General features: G+C 36.6%; 1 protein-coding gene across 1 annotated transcript in view; it reads left to right on the top strand.

The window, feature by feature from the left end:
- SMYD3 (SET and MYND domain containing 3) overlaps positions 1–22,886 on the top strand; it is a gene marked incomplete at both ends in the record, with an annotated part of 396,188 nt that overhangs the window by 52,682 nt on the left and 320,620 nt on the right. The window contains one exon of the mRNA XM_080341956.1: positions 1,023–1,159. Coding sequence (XP_080198082.1) covers positions 1,023–1,159 — 137 coding nt within the window. The remainder of the gene's footprint in view (positions 1–1,022; positions 1,160–22,886) is intronic.

Raw genomic sequence — 22,886 nt, 5'->3', positions numbered from 1 at the left:
AGGATTTGCTTTCCTATGATGCTTGGTAGAATCCATAGGAAAGTCAGAGAAGCATTTTCATTAGAGGTCTAACTATATAGGGGAAAATATTTCATTGGAGGGAATCACCTGAACTAGAAACATAAGCTATGAACTTCTGAAGCAAAAAAAACTTCTCAGGAAGCATCTGTATAATAGAAGACAGTGTTTCTACTCTTCCCCCACACCCCAGAAGTCCAAATATTTGAAAATTGTTATTGTCACTGTGCTGTCTCAGTGTCCTTTATACACTATTAGTTTTCAATTTTACTTTATATGCATAGGTGATTTTCAGTGTGGTGGCATATAAACTGAATAAAAGCATATAAACTTTCATACACTTATCAAATACTATGTTTTCCACGTATTATCGGTGGCCTGAGGTGAGTATAATCACTTCATTAGAAAATAAGACGCTATGTTTCTTTATGCCTCAGGATCTGTAAAGCATGAATAATGGTGCTTTAGTATTTATTAAAGTGATATTTGCTTAATATTCTTCCATATCCATGGCATTTATAACCTGCTGTGTATGAAACTACCTCTGTCTCTAAAATACTTTGCCTTTTGATCTGCCGGCACAAAGTGCTTCTGACACATCTATGGAGAATACAGTATAAATACATACACTGCTGCAAAAGGAAAGATGCTGCTGCATAAACTTTCAAGCTTATTTTAAATGTTACAAACCCAGATGCCTAGTTTTCATATGTAATGTCTTACATTTGCTTATATATCTGCTTTGTCTGTTAGCTTTTGATCTTTAACTCATCATGGTATTCACATGACTCAGCAGTAGCAACCTGATAAACTCTTCTGTGTGTTGATAAGTAGCTGTCACAAAAAATGACAAATGTCCACCCTCTGTCAAAATTGCCCTCTGTCAAGATTAATTCTGGGACTGTAAATGTCTAGACTGTATGGCTGCCATTGGATATGTTCAAAATGTTGGTGAAAGGTTCTGTTCACGACTTGATATACTTTTTTTTCTCCCTACCCTTAAGATATTGAGCAGTTAAGTGAAGAAATGAAAGATGCCCTCAGGCACCTTGCACAGACATTGCAACTGTATTTGAAAACAGAGATCCAGGATGCATCTTACTTGCCACCTGCAATTGACTTTTTTCAGATCTTCACAAAAGTAAGTGTTAAACTGTGATTACTTGGCAACTCATAAATTATCCTTTCGTTGTGTTCTTGATTTATTTTTTGAGTGGGAGTTCAGGAAATACATCCAGAATGTGATATATGGCAAAGTGAAATAAAACTTTTTTTTTTTTTCTCTATTCAGACACTATTTAAGCAGAAGTATAGCTTTTATGTAATTGTAACACTTCAAAATTCAAGCAGTTGCCAGAGGATATTTTTTCTTTTACCTTTTTAAATTATCACGTTAAAGCTCTCGGGGGGAAAAAAAAAAGTTGCGTTAAAAAACAAACCAGTTCAAAAACAACCGAGTCAATCAACCTAAGTGTTTTTTCCACAGTGGTAACGAGCATATAGCATCACCATTCAGCCTAGAATTTTTCTGCAAAGTTCAATCTCTTATATTTGCAGATATACTCCCATTCCATTTTGTTATTTAGTGCTGGTTATTTAGGGCTGGTGGGTGTTCCTGACAACACTGTGTCCCACCAACTGCTTTCTCAGGGGACATGTGGATCATCTATTCTAAAAGGCTATATGTGGAGTACTTGAAATTAATTTCCACAATAGGTAAAATGTTCGTAACTAACTAAATATTGTTGGCTTTTGCTGTACATGTTTTATTGCTTTCAATTCAGAAAGCTTCATTTGAACAGTGCTAGCAGAAGTACTTCATATGGAGAATACTCGTGGTTTTAACTTGGTTTATTTTTTTTGTTTCAAATTGATCGATAAATTCTGCCATAGGATTTATCTTAACTCATGCATGTTTTAGGTGTTTTAATAATCATTTTCTTATGAAGTCAGTCAAACTCTTAGATGTTTTTCTTCTGATATAAACAAAAGGAAGAGCCTGTTTTAAAGGAATTTTTAAAAATGCAATATACCATTTTCTACATCTTTTTAATCTGTTTGCACAATTGTGGAATCTTTTTTGCTATGGATAGAAGGAGTGGGAGTAATATAATCAATGGTAGTGGTTTTTTGGATTTTGATGATTAGACTGAAGTGATGTAAAGTTGCAATTTTTCCTGGAAAACCATGCAGGCTGAAATACACCCAGTCAAAAGAACTCACAGATAAAAACCTTGTGTACTACGTAGTCTCCACTCAAACTGTTTTACTGTTTTGTGTTATGCTGGTTTGGTCTCAACTTTGTCAGATGTGTTTCACATGAAATACACACTGTGCTGTCTGGTTTAGAGAATTTTTACAGCTGAAGGTAAGACTGAGTATCACGAGGTGATCACTGCCTAATTGGTTTGAACTGAGTTTGTAAGAAGTTGTTTACATGTGTTGTTGCTCTCTGTGTAATAATAAGCTCAAGAGGGAGGTTGGTTGTGGTGGCATTGTGGGAGCAGTGTGATGGTTGCTCAGTATATTGAAGCACCAATGAAGAAAATAAGGAAGCTTTCAAAATACTTTATGTAGACACATGCACAAGCATCTACATATCTGTTCACCTCCTCTTCCCTCCCATGTATTTTACCAAGGTGATGCTAGTGGTCATCAAGTGCAGAGTGAAAGTAAAGATTTTCCAGCTCTATATCTTTTTAACTGGAGAACTGGGAATGCTCCCGTTAATTACATTTGTCCCACTATAGCTTTATTATCACAAAGGTATTTTTAACTCAATGTATTCCTTATGTTGACTGTGAATTTGTCCCTACCCCATTGGATGTAATGTAAAATACTGAGTTTTAAGTTGTTCTTGTCTTTTTTTTTTTTCTTCTGAAAATTCAGAGGCTCTCAGATCATTAAAGTAGGTCTCATTTCTTCCTTTCACTCATGTTACTCAGTCTTTGTGATAGCCTGCCACAGGAAAACAGAGGGCAAATGACATAGATCTGTCATGGGTACAGGTACTTCATATCACTAATAATAAAAAGAATTGACAGAAGAGACAGAAGAATCTGACTGAACAGGTGAGTTGGTTGGGAGAATGGGGCTGTGGACTAAATATACCCATATGCTTTATGTGTGAGTAAAATTAGTATCTTCTTTGGAGTTCTGTCAAGCACAATGCTTTTTGGAAAGTTCTGTTGTCAGTTTTCCACATGGTAGTTTATAGCCCTCCCAGTTTGGTTCTCGGATGAGTATGTTACAAAGTATGGCACTATATTAAAATATTGTTTTAATGTACCCCAATCTGTAGTGAGGTAGCAGCAGGCATTTTCTGCCACCCCCATAGAATGTTGTTTAGAGGATAAGATGAATGTCAATGGAAAAAATACTGTGTATGGTGTGGGTTCTTTTGTTTGGTGGTTTGGTGTTGGTTTTTTTTTTTCTGTTTGTTTGTTTGGTTCTTTGTTTTGTTTTGGTTTTGTGTGTGTGTGTTTGTTTGTTTTCCTTAAGTTGAATAGTGATGTTTATTCCTCACAGGTTAAACTTAAGACTTTAGAAGTGTAAAGTCTCTGATAAAAGACTTATGTGGCCTTTTCTCTGTAGTGTAACTCTAAAAAAAGACCAGCTGTGATGACTTCTCTGTGTGGTCATAGAATAAAGAAATACTGCAGATACATGACTTCAAGATGTAATCTTGTTTTCCCAACCTCTTCCAACATTCCTTCCAAGTTCAGTAGGTGCTTATTCTAACATTGAACTTTTTTGGATGAGTTCTTTCATTGCATGCCACAAACAGATCCAGTCAAAGGTCACTTTTTATCCTGTTTGATGCTGGATACTCAAGAAGGAAAATAAGCAGACAGTCAGACAAAAGAGAAAAACGTTCCTGCGGTGAGATACTAAATGCCAGATAGTTCTTGAAAAATCTCCAGCCAGATTTAGGTCAAAAGAGCTTCTTGGAAGCTCTTTTAAACAGTCCTTCTCTCTGCGAGCCATTGCTCTTGTCTTTGTGAAAATTAATTATAGTTTTATTCACTCGCTTGTGACGCTCAATGGACAGAGACCCCTTCAGTGCAAACTTGTGGGAACTTCCAATCAAAAATCAAAGAAAGTTTTGCCATTTCTTTCCATGGGAACAGAATTTCCTGCCAATTTATTTTTCATTTGTGTAACACCTGTGGAAAATATCAGCTGTACTGGATGGGGAGGTGTTTTGGAAGGGTAATGTACCTTTCTTTTTGACAGTGTTGACCTGTCCTTACTAGACAATTTGCTTTTGTGTCAACTGTCCTTTGAGCTGGATTTTTTCATTCTTGCTATCTGATCACTCTTCAGAAGCTCCAGTTTATTTAACATGCCATTTATCAAGGTTGTGACTGTTTTAAAATTCTGATCCTCAGTATTAAACAGAATTATCTGCAGTTAATTACGTGATAAGGCTTTAACTCCACTGAGATGTTTTCTAATGTCAAGATAAATTTTTGACACCGTGGTTTTATGGTTTAATAATGTTTCCATAACCTTGAGATAAAATCAGTCCTTGCTTTTTATTCTCCAGCTTTTACTTACATGTGTGGGGAGGTGGCCTGGAATCCTGTGGGACGTTAAATGTATGTGAGATAAAGAATTAAATTTTTTTGCATGCATTTACAGTTCTTAATAGTAGACAGAACCATATGAACTACTGAAGACATTGAATGAAATCCGTACCTACCATGTTGGTTGTAAAACTGTGTGATTGCATTGACTGGAACTGGACCTAAGAACACTTGTTTTAGACCAAATATGAACTGGATGTCTTGCATAGAATTGGAGCTACTCATACTACATCAGAATTGAGATTTTTGAGCCTTTCAAAATTGTCCGAGCAATTTGAAATTGAGCTTCTTTTTTTTTTTTTTTCAATTAATAATAATAAGATGACATTCTGATGTTAGATAAAATGGCAGCCATTTTAAAAATCTGCTCATTTCAGATCCTCACACTTATAAAATTTTAAGAAGTATTTAAATTCTGTCATTAAAAACAGGTAAATATCCAGTGACAGTTAATGAACTGTAATGTGACAGACCTGTAGAGCATTTTAGTAATCTTAAACAAGAATTTTGTTGGAAAAGATTTCTAAAGGATGTTTTGATGAAACAGTTGATAACAAACTTTTGGGGAAAAGGATGCTGGATTGAAGATTCTTGAGAACCTCATAGGGCAGAGAAGATACTTTACTCCTGAAATAGCAGTCTCCCTAATATTTCTGCTGTGCAAATTTCAGTTTCTGGACAATATCTTAATTGCACGTGGGGTGATAGGGATTAGAGAGAGAATTTTTAGCTTTCTGAAAGTTTTAATCTTTCCTGCAGTTCCAGTCTTGCCACTTTTTTTTTCTTATGAGTAGATTCCACTTCGACAGTAGATGTGCTGCTTTCCTTCAGCTCACTGAAGACACCTCAAACCTGTATATGTGTGAGCTGAACAGTCCTCTATGCAGGTGGTGTGTGCTGCCCACCACCCGCTTCTCATGGGCTGTCCTACTCTTTCCTTTTCAGGTCAGTTTAGAAGTGACACAGGTCAATGTCAGAGTGAGACCAGGTCTAAGTAAGGGTAGAACAATAAGTCTAGGATAGGGTGAGAAAGGAAGTCAGTATCTGAGTACATTAGAAATACAAGTGCATCTTTTATATGTCAGACATTCTTTTTTTCTATTAATATCTTTTTTTTTTTTTTTTTGAGGTTTGAAGTTGAAATGAAAGTGGAGATACAAGTTTGCCATCTGCTAGTCTCTATGTACACACAGACAGCTTTAACCAAAAGACCAGTTGTCCGTTTAGGCTGTTGGCATAACCAATTTTATTTTTAACTTAAGAAATAAGGAAGCGACTGTAAATGCAGAAGTACATCCCTCAAGAGGCAAAGTGCCCTGGTCTCTTTAAAATCCTTCTTTTATTTTGCCTATCAAAGTTGAAATATATTTTAGTTGTTATTCTAATTTTTCAGTACTTTTTATTCCACTCAATGCTTTAAAAGAGTTTCTTTTCAACATAAAGAGTATTAGTAATAATTAAAAAAAAAAAATCTTGTTAAAAGGGTTTTGGTATGTATCTGAATAGGCAGAAGAGAACTGGGAGTTGAGCAGTGTCACTTGGCCTTTGTAAAGTCTGAATACTAAATTATGATAATCTATTCGGGTATCTTTTTAAGTGCAAGTTGAAGGGAATTGACTTAATGATATGACTGGAAAAAGAATGTTTGATCTTCACATTGGTCACTCAAATCTTATAGGAATCAGGTAGCATATGTTTTCTGAGAAGAATTTTGAAGACCAAATATTTCTGCCTGGTCTAGATATTCTTTAGCAGCACTTTCAGTAGGTTACTCTTCCTTAGGGTTCTCCAATTGACTTAGTAATCCATGTTAGCAAAGAAAGTGATTTCTATCAAGAAAGTAAAAAGAAATAGTAGTATAAAGTTAAGAGTAAAGTTATGAGCAAGTGTTGTTAAAGGCATACAGGTGAAGGTTGCTTTCTGATGCCAGATTTGCTAATCTAATGAACTGTGGATGCATTGGTTCAGTTTGTTTTAGGTGTTTTTCTTGTAGCTGTTTTTTTTTTTCCCCTCTGGAGAAAACAAAAGCATGTCCATGTTTATCTATCATTGCTCTTTGTGTAATTCAAAGATGATGTACGGTACTACCTTGTCTCGTGTGAACTTATGTGTTTATGGTAAATTGAAGACCAGACCAGTGCTGAGAAATTTCCTTTTAATCATGTAGTCATGGCCCAGGAAACTATTTTGCAAAAAAAATTTCATTTTTGATATTTCTTTTTTTTTTTCTTATAATTTCCAAAGTCGTAAAATTTCCAGAAATCATTGCACCTGAAACAGTGGTTGAACCTAGATGCTCAACATATGATGTGTTTGTTAATCTTCTTCAGTCTTTTATTTTCATTTTAGAGTTGGAAGGATATGTTTCTGCTTGTCAAACTATAACACAACCTTTTTCTCTGACTATTGCTATTTTTAAGTCTATTACATGAGATCTGTGATTATCTTTTTATCTAAAGTACTATTGATTTAGTATTTCTGTTGATAAAGTTTTGTTTGGGAATGTGATCACAGTGTGTCCTCTCCTGTTCTCCCTGTGTGTAGTTTTAAGCCATTCAAAGCTTCACACTTACAGCTGTTAAGAACTGACTTGTGGTCATCAGAAATACTGTGCTCAGTTACTGCCTAAATAATTTCACGAGAATTTTTCTGTACTCATGTGCCAGTGTATTCTGCAGGAGCATAACAACACTAATTCTGGTAGACTTTCATATTAGTTTTCAGAGGACATGAATAATTGCTTTCCTAACATTTATTGTTGATTCTGAGGGGCTGTCTTGTCTAGCGACAGGGGATTATCCTAAGGTCAGCCTCTGCTTTTGCAGTACATAAAGCCAAAGGAAATTGGAAAAGCTACACTTTATTAGGAGAAAATTAAGCACTCATTCATGCAGCATAGCAAAACGCCAAGATTTATTTGAATATTGGATTTTATTGTTTGCATACTTTAACTTCAGCATTTTTAAATTCACTTTTTTTCAAGATGATCCAGTAGAAATATTCCATTAGAAAGATTCAGGTACCTGCATGTGCTTCTTGCCAAGATGGTGATGCCTTCAGTTTGTTCAACAGCCGGGCAGAAGCCTGGATGAGCCCGTATCTGCTGAAGGACAGAGATGTTTGAGCCCTGGAGTTGAATACTGCTCTAGAAAACGTCCATGATGCAGAATAACTTCTGGCATAACTTTCATTCTGCATCTTAGCTCTTTTGAGGAGGGTGGATATTCCTTAAGTACAGGGAGGAGAGAAGTCAGGAGGTTGTTTTGTAGTGAGCGAAGGTAGGGAAAGTCTTGGGGCAATTTAACGATTCATTCACTTGGTCTGGGGTTGTAGGGTTGTCTGCCTGGTATTTCTTATCCGGTCAATTCTGCTACTCTTGAAAGAGTAGGAGTAAGTAAAAAACCTGAAGTTGATGTTCTTGCCTGTGATTTCTGCATGTTTATTAAGTGGCAATAATGTTTTTCACTTGCATAGGGCTTCTGATAAGGCTCAGAAAGAACTTGAAGATGATTTAGCATTGATTCTTTATAGTTTACTTGTGTAGCAGACTAATGTAATTTCTAAGGAAGAAAATTAAGACTAATAGAGAGCAGCCATATATCTGTCTTTTCATAAGAGATCTATAGGGCAATCAGAACTAAATCACAACTCTCCTACTGTAGTGTGTAGCAGTCACGCTCTGCTGCTTGTTTCCACAATGTAGCAATGAGTAAGAGTAAAGACAATTGGAACAGGAACAGCTGTGAATAAGAGCCTACGTCTTGGGTTGTATCTTTTTAATTTTGCAGAAATAGTTCTATATTACTGCTAAGGGTCTCCCTATGTTTGGTTAACTGTGTGTTCTTAAAGTCAAGATTGCGGAGGAAGTAGTAACCACCCTGCATAAGCTTTGGAAGCAATGGTGTACATGGAAGTTAAAGGGAAAAAAAAAGTAAAAATCTTAATAAAATGGGGAAAAATGGTGCAGCAGTACTCCAGAATGAAGATGATAAAGTCTGAGAATTTCTCTCTCTCTACTTCAAAAAATGATGTTGCATCTTTACAGGAAGTTGTTTTTTTGTCTAATGTGATTTTTCAGGTTTAGTTATTCCCTGTTGTTTCCCTATAGAATTATAATTTGGGAAGATAACTTTCCCTAGCAATTATCTTAATTTTTGGTAACAGTAGTTACCTTCAAGAGCAACAGAGTATTGTACCAGACCATGAAACAAGACTTTAACCATCCTATCTGATTTAAATTAGAGCAATGTTGTTAAAATTAAAATATAAGCTTTTGCTAACAAAGCTTCCTGCAGTGAAAGTAAGACCATATGACTACAATACTTCAAACTGGTTTTATGGTATAATTCAGGCCCCCTCATTTAGTTTTGTGCGGCATCTATTTTACAAACTACCTGTAGTATAATAAACACCAGGTGTAGAGAAAGGAGTAGGAGAGTTCTAAAGCAATGAATGATTGGGTAGAATTTGTAATAATTTGGTTGTGTGTGGTAGGAAAGAAAGGTTTGTTTTTGGAGGGTAGAGGGTAGCGTAAAGACTGCTTTTTGTTTTTTAAGGAGGTTAATTCAGACCTGATTGAAAAGCATAAGCTTCTAGGAAAGGCATTGTCTTGAGTGGCCTTGGGGTAGTGGTGTGTGGGGTCGAGGGGGAGGAAAGAGGGTATGTCTTTTTTTCAATTGACCCCTTTTCTGTCATGCTAAGTTGGAAGTTAAGAAGACAGAGAAGAGTCTGGAGTAATAAAAGGCAGGGTAGTGTAAGCTATTTTGTAACTCTCACTTTTCTTTTTTCCTCCCTCTGGTTTAGGTCTGGAGCTGTGATAATGCTGTGTGGAACTGAAAAGGATCCAGGTGGCCAGGGACTTAATTACCATTACTTTGCCTAATGTTGCCCTGAGCATATCCACAAAATACAGTGCTCAAAAAGCTAGTGGTCTCTGACATGTGATATACATCAGTCTCTTTTCTGGCACACTTGTGGAAGTGAACTGGAAACAGAAATGAAAAAAAGCTTTAGTGGTTGTGGCAATTGGAGTACATCACAATAATATGTGGGGTGAGGCCCCTTCTATGTTTAGAAAAAGCCAGTATGAAACAAGGTCATGGAGACTGTTAGTGAAGATCTGAGTAGTAAATGAAAAACACTTACATCCTCTATCAGCAATTTTAAAAGCCTCTAATTGAGGAGGATAAGCCTGATAACTGCTTGTAATGCTGTTGGCAGCAAACTGTTCTATCCTTGTCTTTAGGATGACCTGCAGTGGGGTTGCTTAAAGCGTTTTTGCTTGTTTGTTTTGGCTGTGAGCAGAGAGAGAATTCTGCATGGCAGGATTATTAATCGGCTCTGAGACTTGTTTAACATGTTTAATAGATGAAAAGACTAAAAATTGTTTTCCTTCCAGAATGGCATTGGAGTAGATTGATAGTCTGTTGAAAAATACCATGCTCTTTGATAAAGGATGGGGAACCGCATATTTGCAGTGTTACTGTTGACTTGCTCTGAAGCAGCTGAGATAACAGCCTCTCTGGAAATCAGGGTAACTTTGTCTGTCTAAGGTATCCTATAGACCTAAACAGCAGTTATAGTCTAAGTATTAAGAGAAGGTGAGACAACTTCTGTCATGTGTAGGCATTTCAGTGGGTGCCAATTAAATGATACCTGCCTGCATGAAATTCAGTCCTTGAAAGTGCGTTCTCTCCCTATTCCACAGTATATGTGTATATATATTTTTGTTCTATTAACACTGTAGTAGTGATGTTAAAATATTGTTAGTGTGCCTTATTTCATTAAAATTACTCCTGAGTTTGTTGTGGAAATAAGATGGAGAAAGAAACAGTCATACTCAGTCAGGATCATGGTCTAATTGATCCACTGTCCTGTATTTTGATATGGCTGAGGAGCAGTCCCAAAGTGTTTGTAGCACCGGTACGCTGTGAGCTGGCTTGAGATCACTTAGCTTGTAACCATGGCAACCTGAAGCTGATGAAGTCTAATTTAGACAGGTTCTTGGCATGGGAGTGGGTATAGCTATTCCATAATAGTACCTAGCAGCAGATACTGGGGAGCAAGGTACAAGTACTCTGCGATCGGCTGGCATCATTTGTCATAGGTTTATTGCTTCCGTCTCCCAACACCTCCACCCTGGAAGTTCCCATGCTGTCTTTAGCCATTTAGATGTTGCTTGACTGGCAGAGTCAGATCCAAGAATATTTCCTTTAGCAGCTCATCTGATTTACCTTAGTGATTTAATTTCCGCCCCCCCTCCATACCTATCCCTTTCTTTTTGATTGTGTAAATGTTGACTCCATTTTTCATACCTATAAGAATGAATCAATTGCATTTCTTCTTACAGATCCTTTGAAACTTCCTGTGCTGGTTCTGAAATTTTTACTGTTTGTGCTCAGATGTGTCCCTAATGTCAGAGATACTGCAGATGATGGATTTGAACATATTTCCCTTCGGAATTGAAAGTAATTGTGGGCTGTTATTAGGGTTCTTGTAATCACTTTTGGAAATTCGGGACTATTTTTCTAGTTTAAAATAGAGAAACTCCAGGATTAAAGCTGCCTTCCATCTGCCATTCCACAAGAACATTTTTCAATCTGTCAACAAACGTTGTGCTTTGCCTGTACTCATGAATATAAAATTCATCTTCTTTCTTCTTCCATTACCATCAAGGCCGGAGTTTCACCCGACTTTCAGAGGAAACTGGATTGGACACCCACTTATTGATGGATGCATCATAAGATCACTGAAGTCAGCCTTGTCTGTGCTCATCATTTAAATAGACAGGATGTGGTTACTAGTAGCATTGCTACTAGTGTAGGTAGAAATAGTGAAATGTCAGCCTGCTGATTTGCCAACGTTCATTCAGTGTTGTGGGTGAAAAATCTGTACCTGTTTGGGCCTCAAGCCTGGGAAGATCGTAAAGAAGGGAGGGAGGTGCTCAAATTGTTTGCTGTCTGTAACATCAATTTCCTTTGCTATGCAGAAACTATGTAGACTAAGCCATGCTGGTGTGTTTCTCATTCTGTAGTCATTTCAGCTTTTCTGAATAAGCTTGTACTCAAATTTTAAAAATCTGTATTTAAACCAGCAACTTGCACTGTATGCATTTGTGCTGTCTAATCTTTTGAAGAGTTATGTTTACTTTTATACTTTACATAGTATGACATAAAATTCCATAAACTGGCTGATAGTAAGAAACTCTTGTCAGCGTAGAATCACTTATTTCGCTTTTAAACTTCCAGCACTTTTTTTTTTTTAACTTGAGACAATATCCATCATCCTGGTGATATTTTAAACGATGTGAATCTGAAATAAGTATCTCTTTAAATGAGAGATTTCACTTCCCTAGACTTTATAATTAGTGCTGCATGTGTTAACTGTGTCTTCTTGTGTCTTAAAAAGTGAAGTACATCTACGGTTTTATAAAAAGTTATGTATCAGCTGAAGCAGCAGCTTGTCTTGAGAATATGGTGATAGTGTTGGAATTTTTATTGTGGATTTGGAGCAATGACAGATACAAGTCCAACAGCATTTGATGTCTTACACAAGATAATTATATTTCTCATTCCATAGCAATTTTTTTTCATAAACCTAACTTTTTAGACATATCAGACAATTAGGTAGTAATTTTTGATGTAAGTTCCAGTTCATTTGACTGAAAAGCAACAATTCTGAAAACAAGCTCCAGTGGTAAATCTTAGTGCAGCACTTCACTTGTTTAGCCCCATTCTGTCACTTTGTAACCAATGACGCTCTGGACCAAAATTTGTACCATTACCTGGATGATGTAACTAGGCTGACTCTACACGAGTAACTCCTGACTCATGGCAGGAATGACCAAGAGAAGGCTTGTTGTCTTAATATCCTGGTAAATGTAAGTTAAAATAGGAATAAATATATTTAACCATCTCCAGTAGAAATATTGTAGAGATGAATTAGCAGCAGCTGTTGAGAATTACAGCAAGATTTATGCCATTATCTTCAGCATGCATGAACCACACGATATTAAAAATAGAAGAAATTTGGGGTAATTGTGTTAACTGTGATTTTGAAAAGTATTTTTTTCCTGGTTAACTCTAACTTTACACAGGTCTCTAAAAGACTTCTTGACTTAATGAAGATGTTAATGGCTATGCTTCCTATCTTTTGTTTATTTAGCTGTCCTTGTAATATTGTGTAATGACATGAAATTAGAGAATATGAGAATCTGGAAACAAGAAAGTACTCAATAGCAGGATCTTGGACAACATAAATGGTTCTTATTTGCAATAGTTGCATCTTCTTGGAAGCAGCTGATTTTAGGTAGATTTGCTGATGTCTCAGCCTGTGCTGCTGCAGGTGGTATCAGTAGATAATGAATCATAGTGCATGTTCTTGTTTGCAGAGGGACAAAAGCAAATCTCTATGTGGGTACGAGATCGGAGAGGTAACTTAACCTCCGTAACCACACAAATTCTGTAAATATGGAGAAACTCTCCCAAATGAATAGACATGTGTCTGGTAGCTTGTGTATTGTGGAAGAAGCTGTGATCCATTGGTGCAGCTCTGCTGGGAGAGTGACTTGGTAGAGCTGGGAATGTCCAGAGCTGTGAGCAGTACATTTTCAGTGAGGGATTTTTGACGACGAAGCAGAGAAGAGTAAGCATATGCACATCTGCTTTCCAAGCTTGTTTCTGCCAAGTTTTTTCTGTGGAAGTCTTTATCTGCTAATCAAGGAATTGTACTACAAATAACATAATGACTGTAAATTATGCTGGCAAACCTTCCCATGATAAAAACAACCAACCCAGTTTAGTAGGTGCACGGTTGTATGATTTCTGTTAACTGTTCTTACTACTCAATAATTGTTGTAGATTCAGAATTAATTAAATTTTCAAATTCAGTTTTCTGGTCACTCCATTTCTAGATGGTCAGGATGAGGAAACTGTGGGGTCTTATGAGAAAGGAATAGAAAGAGAAGAACAAGCCTGGTTGTTAGGGGGAAAACATGGTGTTTTCCAGTTAACTTTGAGACAACATTTGAGCACCATTGTTTGTTTCCAGAGCATCTCTTGATTGTTTGGGATGAGAATACAGATATTTGTAGAAACTTAGTGAATGTATCTAAATGTGAGAAAAGGAGCTGATGAGGAGAGAGTGGGCTGCTGGGTTTCCTACTAGTTTGTGTAGTTCATAATATTTTCTGTTATTAATAGTTATTTTACTAGTGTTAATCTGTATATATAAGGAGAAGTGGGAAGTTGTGAATATATGCCACTATATGCTTTAATCACTCTGTCTTGCTGATAAACATTTGGAGTTTTATTGTCAGTGTGCAGCTGGAGGAGGTTTTCCCTGGGCTACATATTTGCATTGCTGGGGTGGAGGGGAGAAATGGTGCATAGGCAGAAATAAGATGAAGCTTGTTGCACCAAGCTTGTTGGATCAAGCAAGCATATAATAACAGTCATTTATATTTATCTGGTGCTTCTCCTGAGCTGTTTAGCTCCACAGCTCTCACAGTAAGCTTTCCAAGGTGTGATGGCAAGAGCGTGTTAAATTCTTTCTGTGGCAACTGATATTTAGTTTACCTAGGATTAAGTGGGGAACGCTCGATTGATGATAATTCTGTAATTAGTATTGCTAGTGATTAGGAATCTCCTTGGATCTCATTTAATGATTTCTTTTCATGTAGTAGTATGAAATAAGGCGTGTAGCTGTAGTTTGGCAAGTTTTCCCCTGGTGTCCAATATTTTGTGTGTTTGTTGTACATCACCTGCCATTTCAGTGGGGAGATGTTAATTGTCTTAGTTCTTTACAGCAAAAAAAGGAATGCCTCTTTCAGACCACCAAAATTTTCTCCATCTGCCTTAACCTGTCATTACAATGCTACTAACAAATGTAGTCATCACTCAGTAAATGAGAAGCCCTGAGTATATGAATACTTTTGTCACTCTTTAGAATCAAAATTGCACTGAGCAGTTGGATGAAGGACATTTGGCTGTTCTAGCCTGATACATGATTAAATTCATGTGATGATAAATAGTGGACTTTAGAAAAATGAGGCACAATACCTATGAATTATTGTTTCAAGTAAAGCTGAGTTCTCAGAAAAAAAAAGATATAGTAAAAGATCTGACTATGGGATCCTATGACGTTCATTTAGCCTTTTTAAACACTGTAAATAGCTCTGTTTAAACAGTCCTCTCCCAGTAACTGATTTTATAACTAAGTCTAAATGGAAAGAAAAACAAATTTTTATATCTAAAGTGCCTGAAAGATTTTGAAAGGTCAAAGGTAATTTTGCATAGTGATGTGTATCTACCATTCTGACCCAGGTTGCAGATTATCTTGCAATTCTAGCTGATTTACTTTCTCTGAATTTTTAGAGGTATGGGTGATTTCTGCATCTTCTGCTTCTGCCCATTGTTTTGGTAGACTAGATTATACCTGTAGAGGCTTTCTCCTCCTCAGCATTGACCATAGCCTTTTCTTGACAAAGGGCAAGGAGCAGGGGCTGCTGCCAATGGCAATGCACTAAATGTGCATCTTCAGGAGGCCTCCAAACACCAAAAAATAGGTTTCAGAATCCGACCTCCCTGAGGTAGACCCTCAAGTCTCTTGTGCCAGGGCGTGCTGTTCTGCCATCTGCTGCTTTTTTTACTGCTGAGGCTCACTCAGCATTTCTTGCATTTGTAGCATAATATTAATCTTCTCATAGCCCTTGTGTTAGATACAGAGATGGCTATGGAGTCCACTGATGCCTCCTGCTTGAGGTTCTGGTGGAGGTGCTGCTCTGCAGCTGGAGGGCTGTCCTGTGGAAGACACAACCTCCAGCTGCATCTGGCCTCCAGGGACCTTGCCCTGCTGTGTGCTCCCATGTGCCAAGGCAGAAACCTGTCCCCAGACTGTGTGCCCAGACATTTAAGTGCTATTTTAGTTGTGTATCCATTCCCATCATCTGGTTGTATGTTGAACCTTGTGTATTGAGATTCCAGTAACTTGAGATTCAGTTGTCAGGAGTCCCATCATGTATTTCATGGGATCAGGACAAGATCTGAATGCACTCATGGCTACCTACAAACAAGATTAATTAATTTGTATTGCTATTATTATAGTGTTACTAGTTAATATTACACTGCAGTCTTATGCTGTAAAAAGCTTTCAATAATTACAGTTTCACATATGTAACTGGAATGTGTTGTTATGAAAAGGAAAGGTAAGTGTAATGAGGATTGCTTGGTGTTTTTACCTTTAGTCTTAAAATGAAGTAGGATGCATTTTCTAGATAAAATGAAACTGGAATCTTATCGATCATAGAAGACTTCTGTATGTGAGGGTTATGCAGAAGTGTATATGTGAACCTCTGAACTTTAAATCCCTAAGAGAAGACCTTTATAACTGTCATGAACCTTGATCTTATGCCAGAACACTCTGAAATCAATTTGAAAATATTATTGACATATTTGTTGTAAGTTGGAGCACTCAGTGTCTTACAGAGGACTTGTGTACTTTAGAAGTTAGGGAGAAACTACTTTTAATATTGTGTCCTGTAAAAACACTCTTGCTGTCCGATATGTCTGTCTATATGTCTGTCACATATGGCTATGATGAATGCTTCTGCTCTTTCCCCCCCTGCCCCCAAACTGTGAGGGAACCTGTAATTAAAATATAGAAAGGTGCACTGGAAAATGAATTACACCTTTGTTTTCACAATGCCACTGGATTTCCTAGCTAAGGGGATATTTTTATTTGTAGAAAAGAAAGATGTGCTGGGAAATGCAGCAGTCTTCTCTGATACTCTTTTGAGACATGTGTTCTTGATTAACTGTTTGAATCAGTGATGTTATGTATTTGCGTCTTGTTGCCAAGAAAGCTATTGGTGATAGCATTTTTGAGGAGGAAAAAGCAGCAGACAAAAATGTGTTTATTTACTGCTTAATTCTGAGGTTGAATCATTGCTCAAATTAACTCCTATACACTTAATTTTGAGTGCTTTGTGGTTCTGTGACTGAATAATAAGGAAATAAGTTTGAAACTTTTATGCAAAATCATAAGGATAGAAAATACACTGTTTAGAAAAGTCAAGCTAGGGGTCACCCATGTATAACTATCACACAGTATAAAAGACACCCTTGTAAGCAGGATGTGATTATGCAGTTATTTGTATTGGTATTTATATATTAATTTTACCCATGAAAAATTATTTCAGATGTATTTCTAGTAGTTGGTAAGTCAAAAGAAGCTATTACCTTTTATGTGTTCTAATGTGAGACAAACTCCTTGCCTCTTATCTTGTATTTAAGCTTCAACAGTTGTTACCAACAGCCTACCTAAATGCTTTTGGGTATTCCTGGAACTCCCTTGAATATAAGGACCTGGCATTGCCAAAATTGAAAAAACATGTTGGAATTAAATAGAAGTAGTATTTTAAAAAATTTATTTATTTCCTGTCAAATAGAGAGTTAAAATTTTAATAGGTCAATGACAATTAAATAAATATTTAAGCCTTTAAGGGTAATTTTTATCGTTTTCCAGTGGTTTTGTCTTAAACACATAAAGTCAAGTCTAGGATGCTGATGCTGATATTGAGTGGTGGTTTTACTGCAGAAGAATTCCAAAGGACTTTAAATGGATCTGTGTTTCAGCTGAAACACGCCGCTGCTTCACAGAACAGAAAGACAGCCAATGTGATTGATACTTCAGACTTCATAAACAGCTTTAGTATTGCTGCTCTAATTGAAAAGATCTGGCTCTCTCCTTGGACCTTAAATGTCTTTCTCTCTCAGGTCTGTCTGAATGCAGCCTGGTAATACCACTCGTACAGAAGGGTGTCCTGTGGGATTTGCTGGCTGCAGGAAAGCATTGTCGCCAGCACAACAGATCTATAGGCAGGAGTGTCTCCTCTGGGAGAAAGGATTGAAAAGAGCAGAAGAGGTAATCCAAAGGTTATTTGAGCGAGGTAAAAATAGGGGACTTTTTATATGATTCAAAATAATATAAAGAAGATACTACACTACAGCATTTGTTTTATCTTCTTGCAGTATTACTGGATTACCAGAAAATCTACCATATAACATTACCATTATTTGTAATTGCTTCCTGCTCTTTGGGTAAATACTACCCTGTGTCTATCAAGAAACCAGTACATGGAGATGAAACAAGATATAAAAATTACCAATTTATTTTTTACCGTGGTTTGGTGTGAACTGACAGCTTTTGTGAAGGCAGCAGCTAAGTCTGGCCAGGCCATGAGGTAGAAATTTTCAGTAAAATCCTTCATTAATTTTATGGCTGTAGTGGAGTTATATCTGCCCTTTAAAAAGTATGTTGTCACAGAAGTGACATAAGACTTAATGGGTCTCTTCTTTTTTATAATTTAAAAGGTATCATTGACTTTCAGTGGAAGCTGAGCTAAAAAACCAGAAAATGTTGATCATATGTGACATGATCTAGAATTGAATTGTTGATGTTTTTAATCCCTTTTGGCATTCAGTATTTCTATGAAATTTGCTTGTTTTAGCATTAGAAAACACAGTGAAGAATAATCTCAATACAAAATTATTATAATTGGTAATTCTGCATAAGATCAGCTTTGTCAGGAAAACTAGTTGCGACCACTGGGTGATTATAGGGCTCAGACTGTCCTTGGAAATCCAGACACAGTAGATCACTGGGCATGACTTAAACTGGTGGACTTTTTGGCTTTCTTTAATGGGATGATCTTCTTGATAGCAACTTTTGTGTGTGTGTGTGTCCTATTAAACACAATCCGTTAGGTTAGTTTTCAAGCTCATTTGTCTCTATTAAAAAGAGACCATAAAGGGACTATGTCAACTTCCTGCAGGCCAATTTGGATTGTTTTGAATACCATGACTGGTGTTTAAATGATGCCTCCAGAAACTACTTTGTTAAAGGAGACACTATTTGTTCTTATGCTGTTACTAAAAAATTTGAAAGTTCATATCAAAGCTCTGGTGTCTCTAATGGCCTATTAATATAATATAATTTAGGCTAAAGTGGGTCAGTGTGTTGAGATCTAATCATGTTAATGCAGTGATTTACTGTTTGTTTGTGAGTTTTTTGGTTTCTGGGTTTTTGTTTTTGTTTTTTTTTTTTTTTAAATAAACTCTTGTATGTTTGACTCCAAACACTTTTAAAATTTCAATTAGAAAAACGCCAACTGTTCTTAAGGTGAGAATAAAAACCCAAGAAACTATTTGACATGGAAAACATGGGGAAAAGGAGCAAGAAAGGCAGATGTAAGGGGTAGGTGGCCTTTTCCTGTTCTCCATTTAGCTTCAGGTAGTGAGATATCAGATCAATGAGAAAAGAGCCTGAGCTCCAGTCACAGGTACATTTTACCTAGCATTTCACAGTAAACAAGCTTTGGCAATGGCATCCTTTAAAAAAGGAGTAAAATTTTGCACCTAGACGGTTTAGTGTTTCGTATGTGGAGATTTTCTGTGGCTTGCTTACTCTACCAAGCAGATCAAGAGATTTAGAAGTTTCTGAAAGACTATAGAATATTTTTAATTACTTTTACTTACAGATGTTTTGGATTGCCTGGGACAGAATAAATCTAAACACAACTGAATCTATTTCTGTGTTCTTATAACAATGGAATTAGATCTGTGATAATTTACATTGAATAAAACTACAGAAGAAAAAAAAATTGATAATATAAAGATACTGCCTCGGCCTTGCAATGTCCTTGAGAAGCAAATCGGTGAAGCCTTGGAGAGCATATAAAAAAACTTTCACCCAACATAGTGCTTGCCTTGTTCATGTGTTCTTCCCTTGAGTCCTGCTGCTGGCTGATTTTGGAGACAGGCTAAATGGCTTGATGGACTTGGAGTCTGCACCCTTAGAGAGATGGGTTGTTCCTAAGGTCTCTCAGCTGTGCTGAAGTAAGGCAACTTGTTTCTGTGTCTGAACCCCAATCCTCGCTTTCCCTGCTGTGGAAAAAAAGAGACAGAAAAAGAAAATGAGAGAGTGTGGAAGAGAATGAGTGAAGGTTTTCATTTGGTGGTTTGTCATTTATTTATTTTCAGTCCATATGCACGGGATCCAAGACAAGTTGTGGGCTGGTAGGTCTGCCCTGACAGCTGTTACCTTGGACTTGGGAGTATTTTCCCTCATCAGAGGTACCATCTGGTATCTCTACTTCAACAGTCTTCTGTAAGTTGGATGGAGCTGTGGGAGCCATTTTGTCCTGCGTTTCTAATGCTATGTTGTGGTTGCACTGTTAGTTGCATATAAGAAGTTGGGAGATCGAAGATAAGGCCTGAGAGAAGTAGATAACATCAGAGTTGTCATGTCTTAGACTGCTGTGACTGCTCATCTACTGATTTTCAAAAGTCACTGTTGTTTTTAAGATGAATGCAGCCTTTGGCTTGAGACCTTCCTAATGCAGAGGTTGGTGGGTGCTAGGATGGGTACATCAGTGGAAAGATCCCTCTATATCTGTGCTGTTACTAAGCCTTTTCACAAACATTCTGGTGTGAACCAGTCAGAAATGTGATACTGTGCTGCACATCGACCTTTGGTTTGACCTCAATAGCTGTCCTTAAATGATGATTTGCTAATCCTATTCGATCAAAACACAAACCCAATATGTCTGCCTGCCTCTGGAATTCCTCATGTCTTCTCAAGCACTCTTTAAAAGAAGGAAGAATGACTTTTTGCCATAATAGTGAGCAAAGCAATGTGATCTGACTTAAAATAGTTCCTATGTTCCACTGATTCCTGATCCAAACCTTGCCTTCCTTACCAGACACAAGCCTACTGCCATCTTTTGACTATATTGGTACACCTCTTTTGGGCTTCTTGCTTCTTTCTCAGTTTTAAATCTTTTCTGTCCGTACCTTTTGGTGCAGAAAGTTAAATCTCTTATAATATTTAATTTTTAATCTTGATTTGAAGTCAAAATTAATTGAGAACTACTGAGTATCATTATAAAAAAATACATGCAAGTAAAGTAGGTGATAGTTCCTTTTCTCAATGTCAGGGTTTTTTACAAGTCTTTTTATTGTAAAAGATGATTGCTGTACAAGATTTCTGAAGTTGCATTTTAATTACTGTGCTGGAAAAAGGTGAACAGCACTCTGATGGTTAACCTCTGGCACTGGATTTAGGGGGAAAATTAAGTTGAGAGTTCTTATATACCTACTTGTATTGGAACTCACGTTCAGAGGAATAAGAATTAAAACTCTCTGACAGAGTGAAATTAAATTTTATGCATTTCAAATGCTTTAAAAATCTTTGAAATGGCTCACATTATGACATAGGGTAGATATTTAATGGAGGGATGAAATTATAGCGATCACTGTAAATCTTTTTCCTTCTAACATGCAATGGTCATTTTTGTACTCTAATATGCTCTCTCTATAATGTGAAAAATTAACTGACATAAATTCAGATAGCTTTACTGATTTCAGTGGATAGCTGTAATAATTTGCATTAGGAACTGTGGCTGTACACTTTTTTCCAAGAAACAAGGTATAATGGTCCCTAGCAAGAGGGCAGCTGATTACTAACCTGGGGATTTTTTCTGGTGAATGGGTGGAAATGCATTTGATTCTTATGTAGGGAAGTGAATAAATCACTTACGTTGTTTCACAGGAATCACGTACATGCCTGTTACAGTTAGCTGGTCTCTGGGTGAGGATACTAAGCTGTTGGCTAAAATATTACCAGTTATTGCTATATTTATAAGCAAGGGAATATTACATAAAAAGGCTGAAAAAGAACAAGCCACATTTTTTGTAGTTACTTTATTTTAATGCCCCACTGTCTTTCTATTACTATAACGTGACAACTTGGATTTAACAGGGCAAAACAGCGTTGGGAATATTAATGCTGGTTGCCAGGTCTTTGAGTGGTGAATTTTTTGAAAACTGGGCAAAAAATGATGTTCAAACAGCATTTCAAAAGAAAAAGTTTGACATCAGTTATTTTCCAGTTTGTCTGGATAATAGTGTCACTGTCAAACACAAAATACACTCAATAAGGACAAGATATGGATAAATATGATATCTCATCAAATCAGTCTTGACTGATCTTCTGGAAAACAGATTCTTGTTAAAATATGGGGTTTTTTTATGAGACTACATGTTTGGTGGAGAAAGATAATATCCATATTAAACCATTTTTTTGCCCTGTAAATTAAGAAAAAAATACACATACCAGCTCAAAGCCTTGTAGAATTTTGCAGGTATTTCAGCATTTGTTTAAAACGAGTGAATATTCACTGTACAGACATGCTTTTTCTTTTTTCCTCACAGGGGTAGATTTTTGACCCTGTGCTATTTGATACTTTTGTCAGTGCTTGGAAAACTGAATAAAGTGATCATCTTCTGCAAACGCTAACTAAAGACTAGGGAGCGATCAGCTCTTTGGAAGGACCTGTATTGCTTGGTAAAATAGGTAGAACCAAAGTTTTAATTTCGATACATTTAATGATTATTGCATCATGCTGTCACACAGTAAATTGTATCCTCAGTTTACCAAACCCACGTATTCTTACTGTAAGGGAAATTGCTTATGGACTTGGGCTTAAAGTGACAATCTTAAAGGGATTTTTAAAGAGAAAGGACTAAAATCTTTATTGTTCTGTTTCTCTGGTGAAAGAGAGACAGCAACTGATATATTTTCATTTATTTCAAAGTTTACATTTCATTAGTTTCTTGCAAATAAGAAGGTGAAGAAAGAAAAAGACTCTTGTAACAAAAGGAATTATTTAAACTACATGGAAAACCTCATCTTCTGTTTTAATTGCTAGTATGACAGAGAGTATTTTCTCCTCCCAGCTAACAGATTATCACAGCGCTGTATCTTACTACAGTTGAGTGTTTTCATAATGCTTGGAAGGCCTTTCATGCTACTGTCGTTATTTGAGTTTGACAATGTTATTGTTAATTTTTTGTATAACAAGGACATGGAGGTTGGCAGCTGTATGTTGCTCACCTTGAAGATAAAGTTTTAACTTACTGGCTTTTTGAGGTAGAAGAGGGTGGGTTTTTTTTTTTTATTTTTAAATAGTTCTTTACTTATTTTTTTTTTAAATAAATAGATGGAAGTCCTAATACTTCTAATGCCTCCATTCAGTAGAAATTCAGTTTCTGTTCACTGTACTTCTTCAGTCATGTAGGCTAAGGCAGAAGGAGAAAATAATAACTTCACTTCTGTGTTTAAATTTGTACTCTGTCTTTTGAAGTAATTTTCTTGTATTGTTCCTTTGAAATGCATGGATGCATGGTCATGGTAGTAGTGTTGTTGTTTTTTTTGTTTTGT

Source organism: Nesoenas mayeri, assembly GCF_963082525.1.
Source record: "Nesoenas mayeri genome assembly, chromosome: 3".
In the NCBI taxonomy this organism is placed as follows: domain Eukaryota; kingdom Metazoa; phylum Chordata; class Aves; order Columbiformes; family Columbidae; genus Nesoenas; species Nesoenas mayeri.
The sequence above is the reverse complement of the archived record's forward strand: the minus strand, read 5'-3'. Positions and strand labels throughout refer to the sequence as shown.